This window comes from Condylura cristata, unplaced genomic scaffold (assembly GCF_000260355.1).
Source record: "Condylura cristata isolate star-nosed mole 26May11 unplaced genomic scaffold, ConCri1.0 scaffold00028, whole genome shotgun sequence".
Lineage (NCBI taxonomy): Eukaryota > Metazoa > Chordata > Mammalia > Eulipotyphla > Talpidae > Condylura > Condylura cristata.
Window position 1 is genome coordinate 13132779 of NW_004567129.1, and position 26735 is coordinate 13159513.

Here is a 26735-nt window from a genome sequence, read left to right on the forward strand (position 1 = left end):
ACATCAATTTTCTAAGAGAATTGAAAGAAAAATGCAGCTGATCGCTTTTATCACACATTTGGTTCCTTGGGGTTGGAGCTGGATGATTGGAGATGGTGTTAAAGAATCAAGGTGAGGAGCCATGAAACCTTTCAGGAAAGGGGGAGAGGCCCCATTTAACAGCCAGTCAGATCTCTCGACAGCTGCAACGAATTAAGGAGCAACAGATTCTGGATGTGTCTTTTGTTTTCCAAAATGTACCAAGACTTGTCTGAAGAAGTGAAGTTAAGATAGCAGAGGGAAAGGCGGTTGGTGGTGGGGTGGGGAGGTTGCACCTTCACTGGCTTTCTGGTGATCTCTGCCCAGCTCTTCCCTAGAATCCACTGGGCTCTCCCGCGCCCGGTTCCTGGCCTCCCGCGCTGCTCCTGACTCCCTCCTCTCCCACTGTCAGCTCTGCACAGACACAACCGGACTTGAAGCAACACTTCTGAGCGACAGCCATGCTTTCCATCAGACACACTTGCAAACTGGACAAAGGCCCACAAAGGTTCCTCTTCAACAGGACTTTTCTTTTATGTATTAATACGTATAAATATTATTCTTGCCACATGATTCGCAAGACACTAGATAAGACTGGTCATGAGTGAGCCTCGTGTTAAAATGAGCAGCGGCTGCAGGAAATGTCTGCCTGGATGAGGGGTAGCCAGTGATAACAGAAATGAATAAACAGAGTGATCAATGACTGGCTGCTAATTGGGACCAATGAATCTTTGACAAGTCAGCAAGAAACTGATCCCATTCTCTCTGACAGTGGCCTTTATAAAATTAGTAATATTTGGGCTCTCCCTGGTGGCACAATGGGTTAAAGCACCACATTATGAGGCTCTCCGAGGCCACTGCAAAACAAGTTCAATCCCCAGTCGGCCAGGGAGCTGACCCATACGGCGTGGCAGACCTCTTCTGACCTGCCTGCTGTTCCCCTCGGCAGTGTACTTTATCAGTCCGCCTGTTCTGCTCCCTGCTCTGTCTCTGGTGAATACTCTAACCACCCTTGTGCCTCTGGCCTGTACCCAGTTCTGTATGCATAAATACATAAATCTTTAAAAAAAATAGTAATATCTGATTTACAGAAATAGCTAACAAATACTGAAGCCAAATGTTAGCTGTTACTCAAATACCAAAAATTTGGAGATAGGCAGGAGAGTGATAGCCTTGAAAATGTCATATTAAAGTTCAAAAAACTATCTCTAAACTCCAGAATACTTTGAATTACTGGATTAGAAATTTCTTAAATCTATTTTAAAAAGTCACTTTTTTTTCTGTTAAAAAAGTTAGTTTATAGGAGATCAGCAGATCTAAGTGTCATTATGAAATACATGGAAATGAGACAGATTCAATTCTGGAACCATTTTATGTCTATCTTTGCTTTGCTGTTTGCTTTAATTGCTACTTTTGGTAAATACTGTCTTGTCATAAACGCTATTAAAATATCGCTAGAAGGAACAGAGCGCCAAAATAGGATGAACATATAATAAATTTCTAGCCAACAGTGTTCACGTTCACTATAAGAAAGCAAATTCAGTGACAGACATTTAGGAAGTGTTTTCTGGAGGAGGTGGCTTAGGTACAGTTCAGTCAGGAGAGCGCCTTACCTCTGAAGCATCTTCTGGAACTGGGGTGATAATAAAGTTCATGATTTACCAAACAGTATGGAAATTGTGTTCTTGGGTCAACAACAATGAAAAGATCAACATAGAGGAACTGGAGGCGGGAAGGTATAGATCAATATAGCCGAAGTGGGCAAATGGCTGCCTCTGGTGATGATCTCCACAGGCCTGGTGCAGAACTCTGAGCCCTGCCTTCACCACAACAGCCCCACGGTTTACTCACCATGCATGCCTGAAATGATGCAGGGATCAGGGACTGGTTGGACAGGTTGAGCATCCTGGAGGAGTCCCTCAGGACATAGATACTGCCAAAGTCAATGTGAGGAGGATAAATATAGACAACAGGGCCTTCTCCGATGCTCTTTAAGTGACAGACCTGCATTGCACACAGGAGAAAGAGCACAGGAGTGACTGAAATGGCTGGCTCATATAATCAAGGGAAACAGATTTCCAGGCTCCCCTTTCACAAAAGGCGGGGGTGTAAGGGAACTTATGAGAACTGGCATCCCTTCTATCAGGACTCTGTGATCAGAGGGACATGGGGTGGCCTGCTGGGCCAGTCCTGTGAATCGTGACTGAAGTGCCCCCTCAAGAAGGATGATCTGCGTCTCTGAGTCAGCCCAGAGCCGCGCAGAGCTCCAGCAACACCAGAGCTCCACGGGCCAGTCACACTCGCCAGAGATCGCGAGCACGGGGCGGAGGGCTGACACCTGAGCATCGGTGTGGCTGGAGAGAGTCCCAGTTCCGGCGCTTTACATAACAGGGCTGTCCACGGCACACAGGGTTGACCACACTGACAAATACAATGGGCACTGCTCCCCCTTTTTCCCTGTCCCTTGGGCCTGCCAAGTACCAGGCGTCCAGGGGGGTTATAACCTGCTGGGCAGCGTCCTCCAACAGCTCAGGCAGTGGAGGGTGGCTGGTCTCCCTCTCCTCTCACTTGGAGCCAGCCTAAGCCATGAGCGCTTCAGTGGGTCACTTTGGGCCATAGGTCCAGTGACTACACAGGAAGAGATCTGGTGAGCAGGGTGTGAATGAACCCCACCTTAGAGCCTACCTGCAGCAAGGCAGCAGGACCCTGCTTAGGACCAGATTCAGAACGGGGTGGCTCTCTCCCCTCAAACACTGGTTAACCAGCCTGGAGAGGGGGTGGGCGGCAAACACAGACTTAGATGCATCAGCACAGGCTCCCAAGGTCACTGGCACTTAGCGACTGCACACCGGAAGCGTAAAACTCTGGAAGTCCATTTGGAGGATATGGGAAGTGGTGTGGGCCTTAGGTGAGGAGATTTTGAAACACCTGACTGAAACTAACTACCAACATGTCATCATAACAGCAATGCGGAAAATTGGTGCTCACCATTGGGGGCTCCCGGCTCCCGAAGGTCAAGATGTAAACAGTGGACCTGTGCTCCCCTGTGACCTGGGTCTCCAGGGCCAGAGGGATGTGGATCGTGCTGTGGGGAGGGATGACCCCGCAGGGGCTGGGGCTGGAGAGCAACACAGCGGGCGAATCCTTGGGGACCTGGCGGGAGAGGTGAGTCAGAGGTTACCCACCCGCAGCAGGTTAATTTGAAATGTGTGTTGTCCTGGGCCTGCAAAGGTTCTTTAGCTATTGTTCGAGCAAGTAAGTGAGGATGAGCATCCTGATCCAGCCTAAAGGAGTGAAGCAGCCTCGGAAGGCCCCCAAAGTACACACCCCAGCGAGAGGCAGAAAGTAGCCACAGCACCAATTAGCTTAGGATGACAGTGCCCCACATTCCTGCACCCACCACTACACCGCCACTCTCGGTCCCCACTGCCTTGTCCCTCTGTGGTTCACCCAGAGAGGCCACCAGCATCCCATGAGCGTGTGGCACACCGCCCCTTCCACCTCCAGCCAAACCCTCTGCTTTTTTTAAAAAAAATTATTATATATATTTTTACATCATTCTTCATTCTGTGCATTTTCTCATCTCAGTTGTAATTCCCATGGGCTTCCCACCACCAGTTCACCCATGTGCCATCACCACAGTACAGTGCACTCTCCCACCCCAGTTCTGATCCCATTCCCTTTTCCACCCCCATAAAATGTCTCTGGTTTACAGTTGCTCACTGTTATCATTTTTACTCTATTACATTTGTTTCTCTCTCTATATATTCTCTCCCACCCAACCCACCCCGCCCCAATCCCTTACACTCCTGCTATGAGTGAAACCATCAGTATTTTTCTTGTTCTTTCTGGCTTATTTCACTAAGCATGATCCCTTCCAGCTCCATCCATGTTGCTACAAAAGGCATGAGCTTATCTTTTTGATTGCTGAGTAATATTCCATTGGGTATATGTATCACATCTTTTTAATCCAGACATCTATTTTTGGGCATTTTGGTTGATCCCATGTCTTCCCTATTGTAAACAGAGCAGCAATAAACATGGGGATGAAGGTGTCCTTTTAAATCAATTTTTTTGTGTCCTTTGGGTAGATACCTAGGAGAGTGATTGCTGGATCATATGGAAGCTCCATTTTTAGCAGTTTGAGATGCACTACACAAAAGAGACACCCCACTGATTGAAAGGAAGTATTTGCACACAATACTAATGACAAAGTACTGCTCACAAAGATATACAAAGAGTTGGTCAAATGCAACAAAAATAAAGTGAAAAACCCATCAAAAAAAGGGCAGAAGAGGGCCCTCCCTGGTGGCGCAGCGGGTTAAAGCACAGCACTGAGAATCTAAAGCCGCTTCCGCATGAGTTCAATTCCCGCCTGCCCTCGAGGTGACCACATGGCGTGGCAGGCCTCTCCTGACCCACCCGCTGCTCCCCTCAGCAGTGTACTTCGTCGATCTGCCTGTTCTGTTCCCCGCTCTGTCTCTGGTGAAGCCTCTCACCGCCCCTGAGCCTCTGGCCTGTACCCCAGTTCTGTATGTACAAATAAAAAAAAAAAAAAAGGGCAGAAGAGCTACAAAGACACGTCCCCCAAAGAGGAAATACAGATGGCCAACAAACATATGAAAAAAATGTTCAACATCACTTGTAATAAGGCATATTAAAACCACAATGAGATACCACCTCACACCAGTGAGAACGGCACATATTAAAACAACTAGCAACAACAAATGTTAGAGAGTGTGGAGAAAAAGGAACTCTCCTGCACTGCTGGTGAGACTGCAAACTGGTACAACCATTATGGAAAGCTGTTTGGAGGTTTCTCATACCCTCTGCTTTCAGCCAACTTGTGCCTGGCCTTGATATTCGCAGCAACCTCAGGGATCTGGGGCTAGGGCAGGGCATAAGTAGAGGCAGGTAGACCTCTGCAGCCCTCTTCCACAGCACACACTGTATGTTTCTCCGACTGTGAGCTCAGAGCCTGACCTAGCCTCTCCTCAAAATACATCTGCTTTTCTCGGCCTCAAATTTACACTCAGTGTACATTTTCAAATGGGAAAACAGGTGGGAGAATAAGTGAATGACTGAACACTACCCAGTGTTATCAGTGGAAGTTGCTCAGTGTCCTGGCCTATGGTGAATTGATAGCTTTTATACAATTACAACAGCAAATAAAACTAAAAATCCTGTGGCTATGTACGTTTGGGTGACTCTGATGATATTTCAGAGCCTTGGCTCTGGGAGAAAAGGATAGGTATGCAGGTTTCAGCCTCTGGAACACTCTGGCCTGTCTGTGCTGTTCGAATCTAACTCACCTGCCTGAGCAGTGGGTTCTGCCCAGCCAACCCAGCGCTGAGCAGATGGGAGAGACAGTAAAGCTGATGCTGTCTTTTTTAATATTTTCATATTTTGATCACCATGGATTTTCTTGGTATTTACTTTTGGTTTCTTAAACAGACACGTGAAAACAATGTTTCTCTCGACTGATAAAGTTCTGAGCTCCTCTTTTACCTATTCCCAACCCAAACGTGCAAAAATAACTCCCCCTTCACCCCGATGCTGGCTCGGCTCTCAGTTCTTGAGGTGACCATGGCTGAGCTTCTCAAAGTTAGAAAAGCTGTTGCCCATCCCCCACCCATGGCCTCCAGCTTTAGTCAGGGAGCAGGTAATAAATTAATACTAATTCCCTGTCACACTGCAGCCCTTCAACTAGGCACAGGTGGCTAGCTCATCCCAGCCAAGCTTTCTCGGGCTCTGCTCCTTGTGTGACTTCTTTCCACATGCCACAGATTGCCACTCCGGTAGCCACAAACGCAATTCATTTTCTTTCAAGTTTCCAATTTTTCTTTTTAATGTCAAGATCTGAAAAGAAAATTCTGACACTCCTTTGATGAGCGTCTCTTTCCTTGCACACCCTGGGCCATCCCCAGCCTTCCCCCAGCTGAGGCGTCTCCCTGACGCAGCCTCTAAGCCTGCCTTGGTTCAGCAGCCCTACACTAGTCTTTTAACTCTTTTTGAACTTTGACCCAAATAACCCTTCTCCTGCCCCCTGCCGCTTGACCTTCTAGGGCACAGATTTTTACTACAGTGCTATACTTTCAGAATTGTGTTTTAAAATCCAAATGCACTCTTGGAAAACGGCATACCTCAGTAACCTTCCATGATGGTAGTGCAACGCCTGCTGAGTCTCCTACGCCCACGTTACTCTGCGTGATCTCCCACCTGTCCGGCTGCCATGGCATATAGGCAGACCCATTCAGAAAGCATCAGTGCACCATTCCTCCTTTCTGCTCTCCAGCGTTGTGGTCCAACAAGTCCCATTATTAACAACGCGTCACTGCATCTAGGGACACCCTTCTAGCCAAGGACCTAAATGGACATCCCCAGTTCTGCTTCAGTTCCCCTGCAGGGTTAACTCACAGGGAATTATTTGTGTGTGTTGGTTTAGCTGACCCTTTCCCTTCTTGAGCAAAGGCAAATTCCTCGGAGAAATTAGCAACTGTTTCCAGCCACCATTGACCACCCGTGCAGGGGGCAATCCAGCTGTGGTTTTGTCACCCATCCCCAGCTTACCCTAGGGATGAGCATCAGAACTGTATGACAGTCCTGTGTTCGGGAATAGGGCTCTCTGAGAGGCCTTTCTCTCTGAGGGAGCCCCTGGGAGAGTTGGCTCTGAAGCAGGCATGAGTGGCTCACCTGCGGCAGGACCTCGTAGCTTCCTGGGAGGTCGTCGTGATTGACGAGCTGGATGGACTTCTCGTAGGGATACTTCAGGAAACAGCGCCCGAAGTCCACCTCTGTGTTAACCATGTGGAGGGCAGGCACGATGCACCTGCTCCCAGGAGCCCGGGAAAGAATTCAGGAGGACAGAGCTTGTTTACACATGCAGAACCCAGAGTCCCGAGTCGGGCACATCAGTCATTGTCACATAGTTGTTTATCTCTAATAACCACATTAATCATTTTCAAATCTGCTCTATCATGCCCCTCCCTTAGCCCCCAGTCACCACTTTTTAATCAAAAAAGGACTAGAAGCAGGACTCCTTCAGCAGCTGACTTCGCTGGCTAATGACTAACATTTCCATTGCTTCTCAGAGTTGGCCTTCTTTTCGCAAGGGGCTCCCAGAGCACAAGTTCCTCAGGCTGGTGGATCTGGCTCCATGACAATAGGGCCAGAGCCACCAGCATGGGGTCCTAACTGGCTGTGACACTTTGGACCAGTCAGAGGCCCCCAAGGGCCAGCAACAGCTCCCGCCACCTAAATAATGATGATAATTCTAATTCCTATGCAGAACAGCTGTCTTGGATCAGCAGGCGCAGGCAGCTGCTCTCCAGAACTGGCACCCTGCCCGAGGTTCTCAGTAAGCGGAAGGTGTGGAGGGGAGAGAGCTGTGTGCGGGGGAGGAGGACTGAAGCCCCGTGTGTGCGGCTGGTCTATTATTAGGTGACTTGGGTGTTAGTTTGTGTCTGTGCATCTCAGAGTTGGCCCTGCCCTGGCACACTGTCATGCCACTCTGCATGACTCGGACAGACCAGGCCAAGGACTCACCTGACCAAGTGCAGCCTGCACCACCTGAAGTAAATTGCTTTCTCCCCGTCACCCCATTGTGCCCAGAGGTAAAATGAAGGGTGATTCTGGGAGTTGATGTTAGCATTTTTAGTGCTTCCAAGGGTGCTGTGAGAAATGCAGAAGAGGATGTGAGTGAAGGAGGAAGCAAGTGTCCCATATAGGCTGGCTAAGGGGGCCAAGCAGCGTGGAGGACATGGCAGGCAGTCACTGCCAGCGACTCCCTGGAGAATCACTTCAGGAGGCAAGTTCAAAAAGCAGTTATCCTACAGATAACACTTAGAGGAATGACATTAAAATGGATTCTTACTAACCCTAAGATCTAGTACCAGATGGGGGTTCATTTGTATCTAGAATGCAGGTTGTCAGACGACCTGGCTTTTACAAAGCTGCCCCTTTCCTACCTGAAGCACTGTGGCCAAAAGGGTTTCTAGAATGTGATTTGGGTCTGGAGTAAGAAACTCCTAGGGACCTTTGTTTTTAAATTCAGGATTTCCTATTGATAGCTATAGAGGAAAAGGGAAGGAAAAGTATCAGGAAAACCCCACACAGAAAAAAATAATACTAGACCAAAAAGAAAAACTTGGGTACACAGAAGACTAGACGAAAGAGTGCTTGCTGCTGTCAAGCGAGCAGAACAATCCGCTGTGTCTCTGGAGGAAGCCCTTCACGGTCTTTCAGCACTGCTGTCTGGCTTCACCAAGCCTTAGCACATGAAGTGGGGGCAGTAAGAAACTGCCCCCTCCTCAAGGCACACTGCACTCACATTCACAAGAGAGACCCACATTGTAGGAACTGAAAAGTCGTCAGAGAGTTTGACAAGGTCCCTTTCTCTGTGTCCTATACATGACATTTTCAGATCACACTGCAAAGTCCTAAAGTGGACACCACTTGCTTTGGTGAGTGTGTGTGACCCATGATCTGATTCTGGGTCACTGCATCATCAGCAGATGACACAATAGCCTTCATCGGAGAGGCTGGGACGTGGTCAAGCAGACACACTCAGCAGCTGGTTGGCAGAACCCGAACTCGACCTGACTCCAGAACTCACCACCGCCTCCAGTGAAAAGTAGCGGGATTGCTGATGGCCTGGGGTGGGGATAGGGGCCGCGGGGGTAGATCTGCTGCCTCATCTGGGGGCTGCTGGCGGCCTACCTTCCCATCATGCCACAGTGTGGCAGAGGTGGAACATCTTGCCCAGTGGCTCTTCCACACCAGGGCTGGGAGCACTGCTCTCTGCCGCCAACCCCTGGAGCACCAAGTTCAAAGACAAATCAAATCCAGCAATGCTTCCCCTCTTCCTGCTCACACTCTTCTACTTCCACTGACAGTGAGCCCCATCGGAGAGGGCTGTGGTTCTTAAGACTGTAGTACACACATCCCTTCAGTCTCCACCAAAGGCGCACTAGACGCCTATGCTGCTTTAAAGCTTTGTCATTTATGAGACTCAGATTCCCTTCCCAGGAAGGCAGAGCAAACACAGTGTGAAGGGGCTGCAGGCATGTCACCTGCTGTAGGCTCAAGGGGAGCACAGGGTACCTGGCCGTAATGAGGAGCGCCAGCACCTCCTCTCCAACGCCCTCCACATCGACCACCAGGGCCAGCTCGTACTTCTGCACGGTGTTGGAGCATAAGGTCACCTGCAAAGAAAAAGGTGCAAGGCGTTCTTCCACAAGGCCGGCTGCTGCACAGGGCGGCAAGGAGCTCAGGGCAGCACCTCAACGGCCGGTGGCTTTCAGGGCTTCCTGGGACATGGTGTGTGTACTATGTTTGGCTGAACAAGGAGTCAGGGCTACTGACTATTCTCAGGTTAGGAATCAAGTACCATAGATTCACTCATTGCAGGCGAGGTGCAGCAAAGAAGACACAGAAGTGCACGAGGGGGAAATGACCCTGAAAGTTTAACAGCAGCAAGCAAGGTTTAATTACTGCGACTGCAGTTGTTCCCTACGCCTCCGGGCTACGTAAATCATGAAAATTCAATATACCAATAAGACATGAGAGCTAAATTTCTCTTACAGCAAAATAAATGAACATGACCATGTCAGTTCCTGGAAATGGCATAAGAAATCAATGAGTTGTTGTTTTACCAAAGTCTTGTTCTTCTCATTCCCTGCCCCCCTTCACAATTCATTATTATAACAGAAAATAGGAAGCGCCAAAGGAAAGTCTACCTGAGAACAATACCTGGTTGGAACAGCTTACCCTGTGTTTTTAGTTGCTGTTGTGAAATGTTATATGTAGGCTTCTGAATGCGCCCCGTTATAATTTTTAATTGCTTTGAAATGATTTATACTTGAAGAGATACTTGTTAGTCCAGAAGACAGTTTCTGGCAGAGGTTAAGGTTTTTCTGTCTATAAATTATGTATCTGGTACTAATTAAAGTTGTTTTGGCTGCAGAGGGAATCCCTGGATGCAAATAATCTGCATCCAGACAGACCCGGTACCAGTGCAGATCCAGAAGGAAAATTAAAGTCTGGAGAAAGCCTTTCCGAAAAAAAGGAAAATCAAGTGAAGATAAGAGTCATGGGCTCAGGAAGAAAATCTGTCAGATTTGGGGAGAAGCAGCTCCCCAGCACCGGGAGAAGGCAGAGAACGAGCGGTCCTGGCAGAAGGCTGCTGGATAGGTGCAATGTCTCCTCTCTGCACTAAATCAGAGAGACAAAACAATAAATAACAGTAACTGGGGAGCTAGATGACATCCAAGCTGAGCATCATAAGGAAAAGAGAAGTGAACGCACTGCAGCAGAAACTCCACTAACAACTCTGTGGCCTAGAATGTGTGTGTTCCCCACTCATGCACCCCAGAGGGCTGTTCACATTACCCTGACAGCAACAAATCCCTGGGGGCGAATGGTGCCGGTCTCGGGAGTGATGGTGAATTCTTTTGGCTTCACCGTGGGGGACTCATCACTGTCCCATGATAGTCGTCTGTTATCCGGCTCCTGCTGGCATCTTGCAATGCTTTTATGGCCAGCACCATCCCCAGGGATGCGCAGCTTGAAGGTCATGGGGACCAAGGAGGTGTTGTTGAGAGAACATGTCAAAGTCTGAGGAAACCCTGGAGAAGAAACAGAGGTGAGAAATGAAAGTCCACAATAGCCTCCCTTTCACCTCAAGCTCCCTGGCTACCATCCAACCTCCTAAGTTAACAGTTTCTGCACCCCTCATTTGTCCTCAGCGACCGCCCCCCCCATACTATTTTCAATTGTGTGATCAGTACATACATTTTCATTCATCCCATGAATACTTATTGTGTCTTTATTATGGCAGTCGATAGAACCAAACCCTGTTGAGAGGCAGTCTCTATTATCAGTTTGCTGAGTAGTCTTCTTGAAGTACACTTCACATTTAATTTTTGCATAGAAATACATTTTTCAAAAAAAAAAAACCCAAAAAACAAAAACCATGCTTTTTTACCTGCCAAGTGTGGATACAAAGAGAAGGTTGTGAGGGTTTGCCTGCAGGGTGACCCCAAGCCTGCCAAGTCCTAACCTAATTTATCCTGGCTTTATCTGATGCTCACACTCTCGGGGTAGATAACACAAAATCAAATAGTAGTCTCTTTAGGGCAGAGATTACTTCATCTGCTTCTGAATCGGCCAGAGACTTATGCCTGGCTTTGATCTCCCTTAGACAAAATGGCTTTTGCGTGTTCTATCTTACCCCCACAATCAGCTGATGAGACTCATGTTCCTTTCCTAAGAGACAGTGCTCTTCCTCACCTGGCAAACTATAAGCTGGGCTCTGCCTGTGGATTCCTGAGGTAGCTGCTGTATCTGCTACCACTTTCAGAAAGCAAACTGTCCACAGCCAGGAGAACAAGTTCCTCCTGTAGGTTAACTCTGCTCTTTCTGCCTCACACCCAATAGCAACAGAACACATTTTAGTCTCTGGGAGGAATGACCTCCATGGGGCAAGGAGCCAGGGGCACGGGGTGGGAGTTTGAAAGAATCTACTTTTCCCTTCAGGTCTGAACCTTTGTCTGGACCTGAGGACAGTGGAAACACCGTGCAGTTATCCTTTGTGACACCAGCCCTGTGGGTCTGTTATCTGTGGAAGATCTTTCATGGGATAAGAGCTATCAGGTAAAGTGTGGTTGAGGAGTTATTCTTGGAAATTCCAAAGAAGTACCCTAGAATAGGCCTCAGAGTCATGTAAGGGCCACATGGACCTTCTCTGAGCTTGTAAAGCAGAGACTGAAAAGCTGCAGGTTCCTTCCCCTTACTTGACCTGATTCCTTACAGGCTGAACATTCTTCTAATGTCAGGTCTGTTAAGGAGTTGGTCATAGAAAGCGTTAGATGGGCCCTTCCAAACTGCTGCTCAGACAACTTCCCTAAAGCTGGTTTTTCAGAGAATAAAGTCAATTATAACTTCCTAGCTAGACAATTCCTTGTACAACAACCGCTAATGCCCTGTGTTGCTGGTCAAGAAACCTAATGAGGATATTGGCTAATTATTAAAGACCAAGGGGTGATAAATAAGAACGCCATGCCTCTGCTTCCAGCTGGACCAGATCCAAATGCTGTTCTGTCTTTCATTCCCACTGAAAGCAAGTACTTCTCTGTATAGACCTCTCTTTTCCCTTTTCTAGCATCTGGTACATAAAAACTCAAGATTTATATGTCCTTTCTTGGAATAACTAAAACACACTTGGATAGGCTGCCTCCAAGATTCACAGAGGCACCTACATACTTGTCCCAGTGCTTAAATAATGATTCAGAAGACAACATGCTCAGGAGATTGAATTCTCCTTCAATATGTGTATTTTCACTTGACCTTGAATGCCCGTAAGATTCCTGAATGAAACATGGAGCTAAAGATCACACGCTAGGCAGGAAAAACTTCAGTTCTGACAAAAAAGAATACTTGATTTGGAAATTGATCTCTCCTGTAAAGAAGGGACACTGGCTAAGGACAGAATTAAATTGCTTCAGCAATATCTATCCCCAAACATTAAAATTATGATTGACAGACTTTTGGGGATACATGGGATATTTTAGACAATGGCTCCTAATTTCTCTAGTGAAAAAAAAAAATCTCAACAAGGCGAAGGGAAATACCTTAGCAGGTCTCTGTACAAAACAGGTTGCCTTTTTGTAGTTTTCTACAGAAACAGTTCAGAATATGGGAAAGAAATAAGCACATATATGCAATCCATTCTGGACATAAAACTTCCAACCTCTACCTTGAAAACAAATATTCTCTAGAATTGGAATCCTCTATCCACTTCAAACGTCTCTGATAAGTCACAGCAATGGTGTGCCCTCCATTTGGAACTCATCTTTGAAAAAAAAAAATCTTAAACCACACACTCCATCATAGTACAGATAAGATAAACCTCTGAATAAGAGATGTTGGGACCATCTCTCCTCTGTAGCTAGGACCCTGGCTGGCTCCTCTTTTATCCTCTAAAATCATATTTCAGGAAAATAGCAGTGGGACATGAGTTTCAAATACAAAGAGATCATGCCCAAGGCACAAAAATAAGAAATGTTCTTGTGGTTGGCTGTTGGATGGTCCACCATTATTTAGGTGGATTTGAGCCTTCCTATGTAGAAAGTTTGTTGCCAGAACCATGACTACCAAGTTGTAGGATATAACTTTCCCATCTGAAGGAATTAGAAAGTAATTCTTTGAGAATTACAAAGATTCTCATAGTCAACCATTTGATCAAAAAATTTCACAGTGTCTAATTCTTGGCAAACATGGAGCATAAAGAAGGTATTGTTGATCTTAAATTGGTCATGTTCAGAGGCTCTGGCTTTCTTTGGTTGTAGTGGCCATTCGATCAGGTTAGTCCACTCTGGAATGCACAGATTATGTAACTAGCCACGTGACCACAAGTGTCTAACCAATCACAACCGAGCTTGCTTCATGTGGATAAAACTAAATGTTGAGAACCAACTTGGCTGTAAATTCAAGAAGCCATCAATAAAACCTCTCAGAAAGTCTCCCTTCTTTCAACCTCAACAACACAGGTAGTCTTCATTAGGGCTTTCTAACACCTGCAGTTAACTATGCGCTGAGCTTTGAGAGAAACTCCTCAAAGAGGATGAGAAAAAGACTGTGAAGGTAGGCTGGTTCAGCCTCTGTGGAAAATAGTATTAGGGACATTTCTCAATATATTCAAAATAGATTTACCGTATGAACCAGCAATCCCACTCCTAGGTATCTACCTGAAGAAACGCAAAAACATTAACTGGAAGGGATACATATGTGCATTCCTATGTTCACTGCAGCACTATCAATAGTAGCCAAGCTATAGCGACAATCTAAGTACCCGAGACAGATGGGTGGCTTAGCAAGAGCAGTATGCACACAATGGAACACATCTCAGCTACTTAAAGAAGCAGGAAAGATAAAACCTTGCCATGTGTCACACATGGATAGAACTGGAGGGATTATGACTAGTGGAGTAAGTCAGGAGAAAGACAAATACAGGACAGTGTCACTTGTATGAGGAATATAGAGAAACAACAAAAAAAAAGGGTCAGATAAATCCAAAGCAATCATAACTAGAAATCTGACGATAGAACTGAAGCTACTAGAGGGGAGAGTCAAGAAAAGAGGGGAACATGGGACAATGGTTGAAGACCATGGGTGCCTGGTGGTGGGTGTGGTGTGACATACATCTGAAGTGGGTGATCCTCTAAGCCTGTGTTATCTCAATTTTAAAAGGTTCAGTCAAAATGTAAGATCCTTACAAAAATCAAAGCAATGGCTGAGGTATGTGAAAATTATTATTACTGGAGATCTTAAATGGAAGTTTTCTAAAAAAACCAAAGTTTCCAGAAGTCAATCAGTAATAGATTGCTATTCCAAGCTCCTCAGAACAAGGCTGACAGAACAAGATTTTGCTGGATACTGATTCTCATACTTTCCATTGCATATTCTATTTTTTTTAAAAAAGATTTATTTATTTATTCATACAGAACTGGAGTACAGGCCAGAGATGTGGAGCGTGATAGGATTCACCAGAGACAGAACGGGGAGCAGAACAGGCAGATCGACGAAGTACACTGCTGAGGGGAGCAGCAGGTGGGTCAGGAGAGGTCTGCCACGCCATGTGGTCACCTCTGGGGCAGGCGGGGATCGAATTCATGCTCAAGTGGCTTTAGCTTCTCAGTGCTGTGCTTTAACCCGCTGCACCACCAGGGAGCGCTGCATATTCTATTCTTTCTCCTTTCTATTATGATTCTCTGTTACTATCTTAAGGTTACACAATTCTAATATCCCTGTGACCGCTCCCTTATAACTGTTCATGAAAACTCGCTTGCATCCAGGTTTTCTGTGTCCTGGAGTGATCTCTTCCATCAATCTCTCTGAGACCTGTCTATGATTGTCACAGTTAAGCTTTGCCCCTGCCTCCCTACTTTACACCCTCCTGAAGTCAATTTAGCTACTTTTCCTTGGGTAAAATGCTGTCAGCTCATACCTGGCTGCAAAAGTCCATGGAAGAGATAACTATATACACACACACACACACATATGTATTTACCCCAGCAATTCTACACTCAAACCCTAAACTTCTGGGTCCAAAATTTCCAGCAATCAAGTCTACTGAGATTCTGGATTCTTCTAAATTCATTATTATCATTCCGTCATTCTTTTACCTCCTAAAAAATAGTAGGTTTGCAGACACTTACCTGGTCCCTTGTGGTCCTTCACCTGGCACATGAGTTGCTACTTGGTCCATTTTATTCTCTGACCAATCTGAGGATTTCTCAATGTCTCCTGTTCTTTCAGGAACAGTCTCCACCCAACTTCCTCAACACCACTGTAGTTTCAGTCCATCTGACAACTAGCTATGTCATCCATCACCTAATCCTACCATGGAAACTTTTATGGCTAGACTTGAAACATTTTAGAAACCAACCAACAGCACTCTTCCTTTTCTCCTACCATAGGTATTTTTAATATCCTAACATCGTGAATCCCAGTGGGCCCTGATGCCACATCTAGATTGTATCTCTAAGCAAGTACATGCCAGTCTCCAACACTAAGCTAAAACAGGTCTCTCTTCCAAATGGCCTTTCTGGATGTTCCAGGGGAGAGAGTCTATTCCTAAGTTTTTTCACTTTCTTGAAGTCGCCCACATTCTTTGGCTCATGGGCTCCTTCTGCTGTGTTCAGATCCAGCAATGTCGGGTGAAGTCCTAGCTTTGCATCACCTGGTCCTTTAAGCCACATTATATGAGGCCTGTGGCAAGCCAACCTCCTCACCTTAAACCTGAGAGCACTTCTGAAAAGGCTGCTGTAGCTAGACAGACTCGGGCAGGCAGCATCTACACAGAACAGAGTGCTCAGAAGGTGTGGGGGCCACTGGGGTCCAGAGAGGCTTAGGCCTTCTGCTACCCCACCACTGGCAGAGTGAGGACAGTGGGGTCTGACAGCTTGCCATGACCGGGACAGTTCCAACCTACACATATAAACTAGGAGATGACCCCGAGATGTCGCCCTTCCTTGCTGAGAGGAAAGAGAGAATGATTCAAGTCTCTCCCAGCCATTAGACATAAAATAATGGTGAGAGTGATTTGGTGATGGGAAGCCCACGGGGATTACAACTGAGATGAAAAAAATGCACAAAATGATGTAAAAATAAACTATTATATATAAAAAAATATGGTGAGAGGGTCTCTGTCAACTTTCTCCTCCCTGTGTAAAGAAAAGTAATTCTACTCCATTTCCAATGGAAAAATACTCACCAAAGGAAACATCACCAAAGTGCAGAGCAGGGACATTGAAGTGGAAGGTGGGGCCAATGACACAGCCTCTGGAAGCAGAAACACAAGTTGGAGAAGAGGAGAAGAATTCAGAGTGACAATCAGGAATTGGGAGGAGGTATGTGCTAAAAAGCATAATCTGGCTTTAAATCAATTATACAATGTAGGACTTAAAGACTCCGTAAGGTGATCATCTGCTCTAGTGGTTCAAAATCTCAAAACTACTGGGTTTTGGTAAATGGCGCTGTGGCTAACCTAGCATCATATTCTTATTCATGGATGAGGTAGGGCAGACAGGTCATGAAACTAAGGACTAATGGCACAAAATGTTAGTATGATGAAAGGTATTAACTCAGGCAAAAAATAAAATTACAGGTCGGATCAAATGATATAGACATTGAACACTCACTGCTTTTCCACATTTTTATAAAATTGTTTTAATCCAATTCTTCCTGTAGTTAGCTGTGACCTTTACTTGGTCACAGTTTCTTTTTCCTTGTGCATACGAGAGAGGGCTGAATCCGTAGCTTCTATGCTAAATGCTGGCCTCTTTCTCTCTCAGAGCAAGGCCTTTTGATAGTTGGGTGACATTCTAACTTAAAATTAGTAGCAGACTCTATACTTTGTGGCTGACTTCAAGTGTGGTAGGTAGTGCAATGGCTCCCAAGGGTGACTATTGATCCCTCAGAACCATGAATGTGCCAGGTTGCATGGCAAAGGTGGATTGAGGTAGCAATAGGGGTTAAGGCTGCTAATGAATTCTTAGGCTGGGGAGGTGGTTCTGGATTATGCAGGTGGGTCAAACACTGAAGAGCGAGGCAGAAGAAGAGATCAGAGTGAAGCAATGGGAGGACCCCACCGGCCACTCCTGGGGGGGGGGGCCCAGTAAGTCAAAGAATGTGGCAACTTCATGAAACAGAAATGGTTCTGTAGGAATGGATTCTCCCCTAAAGCATCCAAGACAGCTGTTAGTCTTGAGGTTAGTCCAGTAAAACCTTTGTTAGGCTTTAGCTCCACAGACATCTGAAAGAATAAATTTAAACTGATTTATTCATTTGTGCATACAGAACTGGGGTACAGGCAAGAGACTCAGGGGTGGCGAAAGACTTCACCAGAGACAGAGTGGGGAGCAGAACAGGCAGATCGACGAAGTACACTGCTGAGGGGAGCAGCGGGCGGGTCAGGAGAGGTCTGCCACGCCATGTGGTCACCTCCGGGGCAGACGGGAATCGAACTCATGCGGAAGTGGTTTCAGCTTCTTAGTGCAGTGCTTTAACCCACTGCGCCACCAGGGAGGGCCTAAATTTAAACTGTTTTAAGCTGTTAAGTTTGCTACTAAGTTATTAAGTAAGCTATTTGTTGTAGCAGCAACAGAAAACTAGTACATCAGCCTTGGTCCATATCTCTTAAAATCTCTAAATTGAAGGCAAGAATAGAAATAATTCCCTATCCATGCACCAAAATTTTGAAAAGTTACAGACACACAGATACCAGCAAACCCATGAAGCATGAATCTCCTGATCCACCTAGCTCCAGATGGTGGTGACGCAGGTGTGTCCCAACTGCTGAATGCACTAGAGACCTAGGGACACTTGCAACTCTTCAGACCTGAGCATAATGTGGTGAGAGGATATGAGAAGCCTAGGAGGTGTCATCACAGCAAAGATTCAGTATGGCAAGTTTCAGTTCTAAAAACTGTCTCAGAACCATCGATTCCACCTCATGCTAGTGATGCAGAGTGGCTTCAAGAGGACTCTGGTACTCAGCAAGGAACTAGGATACAGCAGAAGTCAAACAAGCCTACAGGTCAGATGCTTTACTTGTCAAAGGAATTTTGGGAGGCCAAGGTAACACGCTGATCAGAAGCATCTGAAATTCACAGAAGGCAGAAGAAAGTGAGAATGAGGCTCACAAACGTGCACAAAGCCATCATCAGTGCAGAGGTGAGTGCACCTGAATTAAAGCACATCTATTCAAAGGCTCAGATCGTGGCAGGCACAGCGACTGGGTGCCATCTGGACACAGGTTTGGTCACATTAATTCTAACAGAGGTGCTGAGCTTCAGCATCTGCCAAGATTGTGTCCTTCGTGAATTGATAGTCTTAAAATTAAAATTTTACAGACCAAGAGAGAGAATGATTGTATTATGTCAAGAGAACAAGTGGAGTGTAAAATACCATGGCGATGGTTAAAACTTCACAAAATATCTTTTTTGATTACTGAGTAGTAGCAGCAAGATAATTTTTTAAAATTTACAAAATACATATGTTAATTTAGGGTGGAATAAAAATGACTTGGAAAGTTTTCAAAATCACATTAATTTTAGAGTTGTGCATCCAACCAATTAAAATACTGAATCATGTAGTTGGAGAAGTAAATAGATACAGAAAAGTATAACTGATCTCTCAAGGCACATTAATCAGAATTATGTGATATTGAGGGAACTGTACCTGACAACATGAGAAGAAGAAACTAAATTCTAGAATCCGCCATATTAACTGTGTAGTGAGCTCTTGGGTTCTGAGGCCCAGAAAGTGTTCCTAGCAAAGGCTTAAGAAAGGTCAAAATTGATGTATGGAGCCAAAACAGATGACAGAATACATGTATTTTCACCCTTTATCATCAGACATTTATTCATGACACCAGACATTAACCGTTTCCAGAACTACTGTCACTGGTTTGCAATGCTAGAACACTTGTATCACAGAACTCTGAGCTTTAAGGAAAGCAAAGTAGAGAAGGGATTCAGACAAGAATGTCTTTGAGCAATCTGTGATGAGTTGCGGGGGGAAGACCCACACAAATTCTTCCCGCAGTCAGGTTTTCCTTCCCTCTGGAAGAAACCAGAATAAACACTCCAGATGAGAAGGTGGCATGGGAGTTTAGCCAAATAGTAAGTAGTACTGTCCCTCTTTGTCTCAAGTAACAGTTTTTGTTCCACATTCTGTTCATCTGATTCTGTGGAAGCCACACTTCAGCTTTCTTTTGGCTACCCTTGCATGCCATCTTTTCTATCCCTTTAGTTTCAACCAATGTATCACCACATCAAAACTGTGCCCCTTGTAGGCTGCATGTATGGGATGGGCTGGGTTTTATGTGCGCATTTTTTAATGTATTCTGTCCATCTCAAGGCTTTAATTGAAGTGTTTAATATATTTACATTTAAGGGACATAGGTATGTTATAGTGATTGGGTAGGGTTTATGTCTCTCATCTTACTAGTTGTTTTCAATAAGACTTGACCTCTTTCTTGGTCCTCTTTCCTGCCATTTTCCATTATTGCTTTCTTTTTTTTTTTTTTAAGGCTATTTTAAAAATGCCTTAATTACCCTTTGTAGCCTTTTAATTACCTTATAATTTCTATTACTTTAATTTTTAGTGAACTTAGGGACCAGTTTAGGGAATAAGCAGTCACATCCTGAATTGAGATCAATAATTCAGAGTTAAAGATTAAGGCAATAGGATTCATGGAACAGTGATGTCAAACAAACCCAAATTCAACAGTCACTGCCCCTGATATATAAACGTGTATGTGGGAGAAGCTCAGCAAAGTTTGTTAAATGAATGAACAAAATACACATTTATTTCTAAATAGAGTAATATGGTGTGTGTGTGTGTGTGTGTGTGTGTGTGTGTGTGAGAGAGAGACACAGTCAGACACAGTTAAACACAGTTTTATTATAAGGCTGACCTTAAAATGGGGAACAACCAGGTAAACTGAGTTGGGTTTTCTTATTTAACTAAGGAGAATTGGCCTGTCTTGACCAGCATCTTCCATTTCTTTGTCTCCATGATGAGTAAACTTTTATTCCTTTAACATCTTCTACTTTCTTACCCATAGAGCCATTACTCCTTTTATCTGAAATGTTTTTAAAAGCCACGCTTTAAGGCTTTGTCTTCCCCATTTCTGTATGGAGGCCTAGGAGGCTGGAGGCTGTGCAGGGCATTCGTGAGTCTGAGCTGTACTTTCTGATACCACGAGTCAGAAATCCTTGACTCGAATGGAGATTTCAAAAGCTCATCCACTGGAGCTTGTCAAGGACCCTCAAGGGGCCACAGTGGGGGGTGGGGGGAGGAAGCTTGCATTTTCAGTTTGTTTTCCTTCTCCTCCAGATAACTATCAATATGCTCATGTTCATTATGAACTGTGAATTGTTCTTTTTTTTTTTTTTAAGATTTTATACATTTATGCATTACAGAACTGGGTTATAGGTCAGAGGTGCAGGGGCAGTGAACAGATTCACCAGAGACAGGATGGGAAGCAGAACAGGCAGATTGACTGAAATCCACTGCTGAGGGGAGCAGCAGGCAGACAGGAGCAGTCTGCTATGCCATGTGAGTCAACTCCCTGGCCAGGGATGGAACTTGTGCTGAAGCAGCTGCAACTGGCCTCATAGTGCTATACCACCCAGGACTAGCCCCAGGGAGAGCCCTAACTGTGAACTGCTCTAGAGGTGGGCTGAAGTTCATATGACATGAAAAGGTAGGCCTGCTCTTCTCAACTCCGTGCATTCCTGAGGGATGTCAACAATGGGCCAAGAGAGCAAGGTTCATCTAAGCAGTCTGCATTTTTTTAATGACACAAGAACAGGTGTTTTAGTGATGAAAAATGTAAATGCCTTATGAATGTTTCAGATAAATCCCGAGAGTTAATAAAAAAAGTACATAATTGTGGCAGGCTGACTTGGCCAGACCTCAAGCCCTTAAGGCACATGTATCCACTCTATTTAGTGCTAGGGGCTGTGTTAGTTGACGAGAGCACCACAACCAACTGAATGGCTTAAATTACAAAAATGTATTTTCGTCACAATTATGTAGGCTAGAGGCCAGGGCTAAGGTGTCCTAAGGATTCGTTTCCTCTGAAGATAGCCACCTTCTCTTCACCAGTCTTCACCTGTGTGTGTGTTTGATGTCCTTCCCTTGAAAGGGCACCACTCATCTTGGATTAAGGTCTGTCCTTGTGATCCTACTGTATGTAAACATCTTCCTTCTATCGGGAGGTATTAAAGGACATAATTCACCCCATAACAGGGATTCTGGATGGAAGAATTGAAAAGTAGTAGTAATCACCTTTGAATCGATATTGAGATTCTGGGTTTCCAATAGATGTCATAGTTTTCCTAAGATCATTTAGGTCATATGTGACTGTCTCTTTTCTATGTTATCCCCAGAACTCAAGAGAGACCACAGGGGCTGCTGAGGAGGAGGGGGCTTGCTAGCAATCACTATAACAAGAGACACTGCCTTGGTAATTAACAACCTGTTCCTGTGGGAATCCAAACAGGTCAGTGCAATGTGTTTTAAAGGACCAGGAACCAAAGTTATAGATCTGTCCAGTAGGCTGGTCACAGAGAATTTCTTTTTAAAACCTGAGGGTGAATGCTGCTATTAATGTCACTCAATTAACACAAGCAGCTGGAGAAGTCACCAAAAGACTTCTAAGCACAAAAGCTACAAGTGTCTAGCCTCGGCTGACAGACAGCGTTAAGTGGACACTTACAGTACCTGAGGGCATCACAAATAAGAATACTTAAGGAACTCCTCATAGTTAAAGAGCTCATAGTGAAAATGGGAAATGTAGGTTTACAGAAACTGTGATGCAGCCAGAACTTAGTGAAGAGGGTAATTTTATCCAAGTGTTAGTTACTGTGATGACATATTTCCCGAAACAACCTTCAAACAGAGAGAGTAACTCGAAACTAGTTTAATGTTTAAGTCCTTATTACACAGGCTATGGCTTACAGAAAAACTAAGTTCTAGAGTGGCACTTATATCTGGGTCACAATAGTAAGTGACATGTGTTCAGTAGAAAACACCCCTAATGTTGATGTGCGCATACCACAGAAGACAGGATCTCCAAGATGAGATCTAGTTTTGCTGTTCAGGAAAGCAGCAAGTAAAACTTCAATCATCCAATTATATAATTATTCAATTATCTCCACATTGGTCATAGGGGAATCTTACCTAATGGTCAATTTCACAGGCTCGGGGGAGCCGTTGACGCCGACCAGGAACTCTTCCTCAAAGTGCCCTAAGATGGTAGAACTGAACAAGATCTGGACAGCCTGCACTCCGCTTGGCTCGATGATACCTTCCTTGGGGCTGAAAATAAAGCAGGACCCCAAAGCTGAAGCTGGAGGCATCACATTGAAGAGGGCATCGATGCTGCCTTTGTTGGAGAGTATTGCCTATTTTTTTTAAAAAAGCAAGAATGAAAAAGTAAACAACAAGCCTCCAATATACTTTCATAAAATCACATGCCTGTTGGGGTCCTCCCTGTTGGCACAACAGGTAAGAGTGCACCACTGCAAGCTAGCCACAGCCGCTTCAGTGCAAGTTCAATCCCCTGACCCGGAGATGACCAACATGGCACAGCAGACCTCTCCTGACCCACCCACTGCTCCCCTTAGCAGTGTACTTCATTGACCAGCCTGTTCTGCTCCCCACTCTGTCTCTAGTGAATCCTCTCATCGCCCCTGCACCTCTGGCCTGTACCCCAGCTCTGTATGCATAAATGAATAGATAAATCTTTTTAAAAAATCATATGGCTGTATTGTTTAATACCAACACAGAAGTAGCTGCGAGAATTAGAACCAAAGAAAAACTCCAGGAGAGAGAGGGAAACTTTTTTTTGAAGATATGAATCCTGAGTCAGAAAGTACTGTGTTTTCAGTCTTCTCTTTAAAATGGAGTTTGTCATAGTTGTTAGTCTCGACTGAGGAAATATCTTTTTTGAAAACATTCTCCATAAAGTAACCAAGAGGAGACAAGCAGTTCTCAAATACACATGAGAAAACAGAGACTAAGTAGCACATAGACAAACAAAAACCAAGTCAGGACAGAGGATCAAAAAGTACCCAAGCCTGTGGTGAGTGTGTAGCTTGAAGAATATACAGGAGACATCACTGTGAGCTCCAGATGGCCAGGTTCTCCCTCCTGTGCTGTTAGATTGCGTCCTGTTGGGATATCTTCACCTGGGATTCTATTGGGTGGATGATTGTTTGAGGACTCTTCTACAACCAATTGTTTTCTGCCGGGAAAGTATGACTATTTCTAACCATATCGTGGCCCGTTGCCTGCTAACTAGCTATGTGTGTGCATATGTGTTTGTGTGTATGTGTGTGAAGAGCTCATGCCTGGCATTCGAAGTCCCTCACAGCTCACTCAGGTTCCCGCCCGCCTCCACCACCATTCCTGCCTATGAACCTGCACCACAGCCACTCAGTTTTATTCCCCGGCTTCCAAGCCACAGTCTCCGTCCTCACCAATGCTCCCACCTAAACAAGGGGATAGCACTTCTTATGTAGGTACTCCTACGCTCAAGCCCTGGAAGAAAAGAGTGCACAAGCCATCATGAGATGCACTCAGAAAGGCAGCAGGAAATAAGGAGCAAGTTGGGAACTCAGAAGTCACTGAAAACTTCCAAAAGAAGTTGAGTGGGAACAGAGGTGAAGGAGCAGAAGTTCTGAGAAAACACTGCAGAATTTTTTTGTTTGTTTGTTTTGTTTTTCATTCAAGGTCATTCCTGGTCTTGAAGAAGAGGGTGTGATTGAAGAATCCAGAGAACAAATGTCTAGGGAGTAAGTGGTTGCAGAGGAGAAAGTGGTCAACTATTCTAGGTTCTTGTTGTAAGATCAGAGTAGGTTACCACTACTAATCTACTAATTAGGTTACTTCTAAGAAGCAGAAAGATGAGAAAAAGAACCAAGAGCTGTTGGAGAGTAGAGGAAGACAACCACTTTGCCAAGAGAAGTAAGCAATGCACCAAAGCTTGCATTTTACTCAAGTCTGTTTATCTCCCATTCCCCTTGCCCTGTTATAAATCCCTGGCAGAATCATGCCTCACCCTTTATTACTTATAAAGGGATCACGTAGAAAAGTGATGACCACACCAAGAACTTGGAAGCCAAACTCCTTAGGTTTGACTCCTAGCTTTGCCCCGGAGTTACGGGCTGTGTGACCTTGGACAACCTACTTTGCTTCTCTGTGTGCCAGTTCCCCCAGCTGTGAAATATAAGTCTACTACCTTCTCAGGTCGCTGAAGGGGAAATTTATTACTTTATGTAACTCTCAAAACAGTGCCTGGCAAAGAGTGCTTCTAAGTGAGAGTGGTCATTACTTATATCCCCAGTGCCACACCAGATGGACTTAGAATTTACCTGTGCTGAAGAAGCATATGACATGCACCAGTGCTGACTTCTAGACAACTCAAAGGTGGTAGTGGTAACTTAGAGGACATTTGTTCTTCTCTCCGAGAAGATGCAATAACTGTCTTTCTATTTGGGATCCACAGCTATATTTTACTGAGATTTTGTATAAGATACTAGCTTTTCCTTTTCAAAAATAATGCATGCCCTTCTTCCCCCCCCTGACAGAGAGCAATATGGAGCACCTACTTATATACGCAGAATCCAGAAAATCACGTAGTATACAATGCTGAGACTTTAGATTACCAGGAAACACCCTTACCCTCATAGTCCAGGTCCTTGGAGTGGAAAAAAACTTATAATAGAACTTCATCTCTCATTTGTTTTCCTTGTAATTACACTGGGGAATAGTATATTCTCTTGGGGTTATGGCTTATTCTTTAAGTGTTTGCTAAGCTCAGCAATGACTAAGGGCTCTAGCCAGCTATTCAAATTTGTCTCGAGTAGGTAACATAATAAATGGAAAGAGAGATGCAGTGAGGCATCAGCATTAAATACGCAGAGAGTGCAAAATATCCCCATAAGAAGCACCTTACCGTGTCCTTCTCTGCTGCTGCATGGCTCTCAAACTACCCAGTCTGATGTGGTAGCTCATTTGACACTGACTTAGCTACCTGTGGTTTGCTTAACTATTCAACTCTGGGAGGGTGGGAAGTGGTGGCCTAAAGTACACTCGGTTAAATTTGCAAGAAAAGATTACTCCATTCGGGGAAAGCCTATCCACTTTGCCGCTGAACTAACTGTCCTGTCCTGATACAGCATCCATCAGACACAGCCTGCAAGATGGGAGGAAAACACCCATGCTGCTAAATCACAAATACCAATTTAGCAAGAATGACTCTACCTTTTCCCTCTCCCTCAATGACCTGTTTTCACACAGCAATAAAAGACGATGCCACACGGTGGTTGCACCCCTTTCTTCTTTATGATGGCCCTGTGGCCTTTTCATTTCACTAGGATCTTAGGTACTTTGCATCTCACCCACCTCCCTCTAACCTTCCACGTGGCCCAAGAGGCCCAGGGCACTGAGAATGGCACGAGCCGCACTGTAGGGGGCGCTACAGCACAGACACGACCTTTCAGGCCAGGGCAGGGGGGCTGCAAGCCAAGCTTAGGCTGGATTTGCCCATGTTGAGTGTCTGAGCGGTTGAAAGGCCAGCAAGGGCCTTCTTTCCCACAGGGTACAAAGCCCTAAAGACCCACAGCTCACTGCCAGTGTGAACAGTGTGACTTACGAACCGGTGCCCTCTACAGGTGTGTGTGCATAGCCCAGCAACACGTGAGGTTACACTCAGTTGAACGCAAGTGACACCTGATGTCTCCTACCCAGACCTCTGTGCGGCCTGGCCTCCCCCATGCCCTCCCTTTGGGCTGAGACCCCAGTCCTGCGGTGCAGCAGAGCAGAGGTGAAAGAGCCCATTCTCTGCTAGAGGAGAACAAGCTGCTGACTGCCAGCCTGGTTTAGGGCTTTGAGTAATCAACAAAGTCTGCTTCCATCAAATCTGAGACAGTGCGCATTTGAGTATTTGTGTGTAGTCCTATATAGCATTCCCTTAACTAGTGCAAAGGCTTCTCAGTGAGAAAATGCACCTCCTCAAGGGTTGTGTGAGGTGGGAATGAAGGAAAGCAGGCATATTTAACACACATGAAGGGTAAGGCTGCTGGTGGAAATAATCAGAGAGCCCTCATTTGTTAAACAAGTGCAATTAAAACCCACATTTCAGTTTTGTGAACAGCAGAAACTGCACACACATGGCCAGCACACACAGTAAAGCAAGGAGCCCTATCTCTCATTACAGAACTGCTTTTATCACTACCTCTATAGGAGCACAAACATTTACAATCCAGGAATCTGTCTAAAATGAAGTCTCAATGGTTACCGTTTGATACAGTGTAAAAAAGTACCCTAGAGGCAAATACAGTGGATGAGGTAACAGTGAAATAATATTGATCTGGATGAATCCAGGAGGACATCTTGTAAAAGGATCATTTTCTATTTATTGGAAAGACAAAGTGGGGTGGGGGGACCGCTTCCAGAAATCATGATGACTGGTTTTTAAATCACGGATTGGATAGTAATGTGTTCAAAAAAGATTCTGAAGTGTGAAAACAGCTATTCGCATTAGGATATTCTGGAAAATGTAAAAGGTTCGCTATCTTGTGACTTGTAGGACTTGTGTTGTCAGAAACAAGCATTAAACAGATGGGGAGAGGTATTTA

At 45.1% G+C, this 26735-nt stretch overlaps 1 protein-coding gene across 1 annotated transcript in view; it reads right to left on the bottom strand.

The window, feature by feature from the left end:
* Positions 1-26735, bottom strand: part of HYDIN (HYDIN, axonemal central pair apparatus protein) — a 289232-nt gene that overhangs the window by 162488 nt on the left and 100009 nt on the right. Inside the window, exons 12-18 of the mRNA XM_004690198.2 lie at positions 22273-22496; positions 16292-16359; positions 10408-10643; positions 9121-9221; positions 6712-6847; positions 3007-3171; positions 1870-2022 (exon numbers count right to left, since the gene is read on the bottom strand). Of these exons, the coding sequence (XP_004690255.1) occupies positions 1870-2022; positions 3007-3171; positions 6712-6847; positions 9121-9221; positions 10408-10643; positions 16292-16359; positions 22273-22496 (1083 nt within the window). The remainder of the gene's footprint in view (positions 1-1869; positions 2023-3006; positions 3172-6711; positions 6848-9120; positions 9222-10407; positions 10644-16291; positions 16360-22272; positions 22497-26735) is intronic.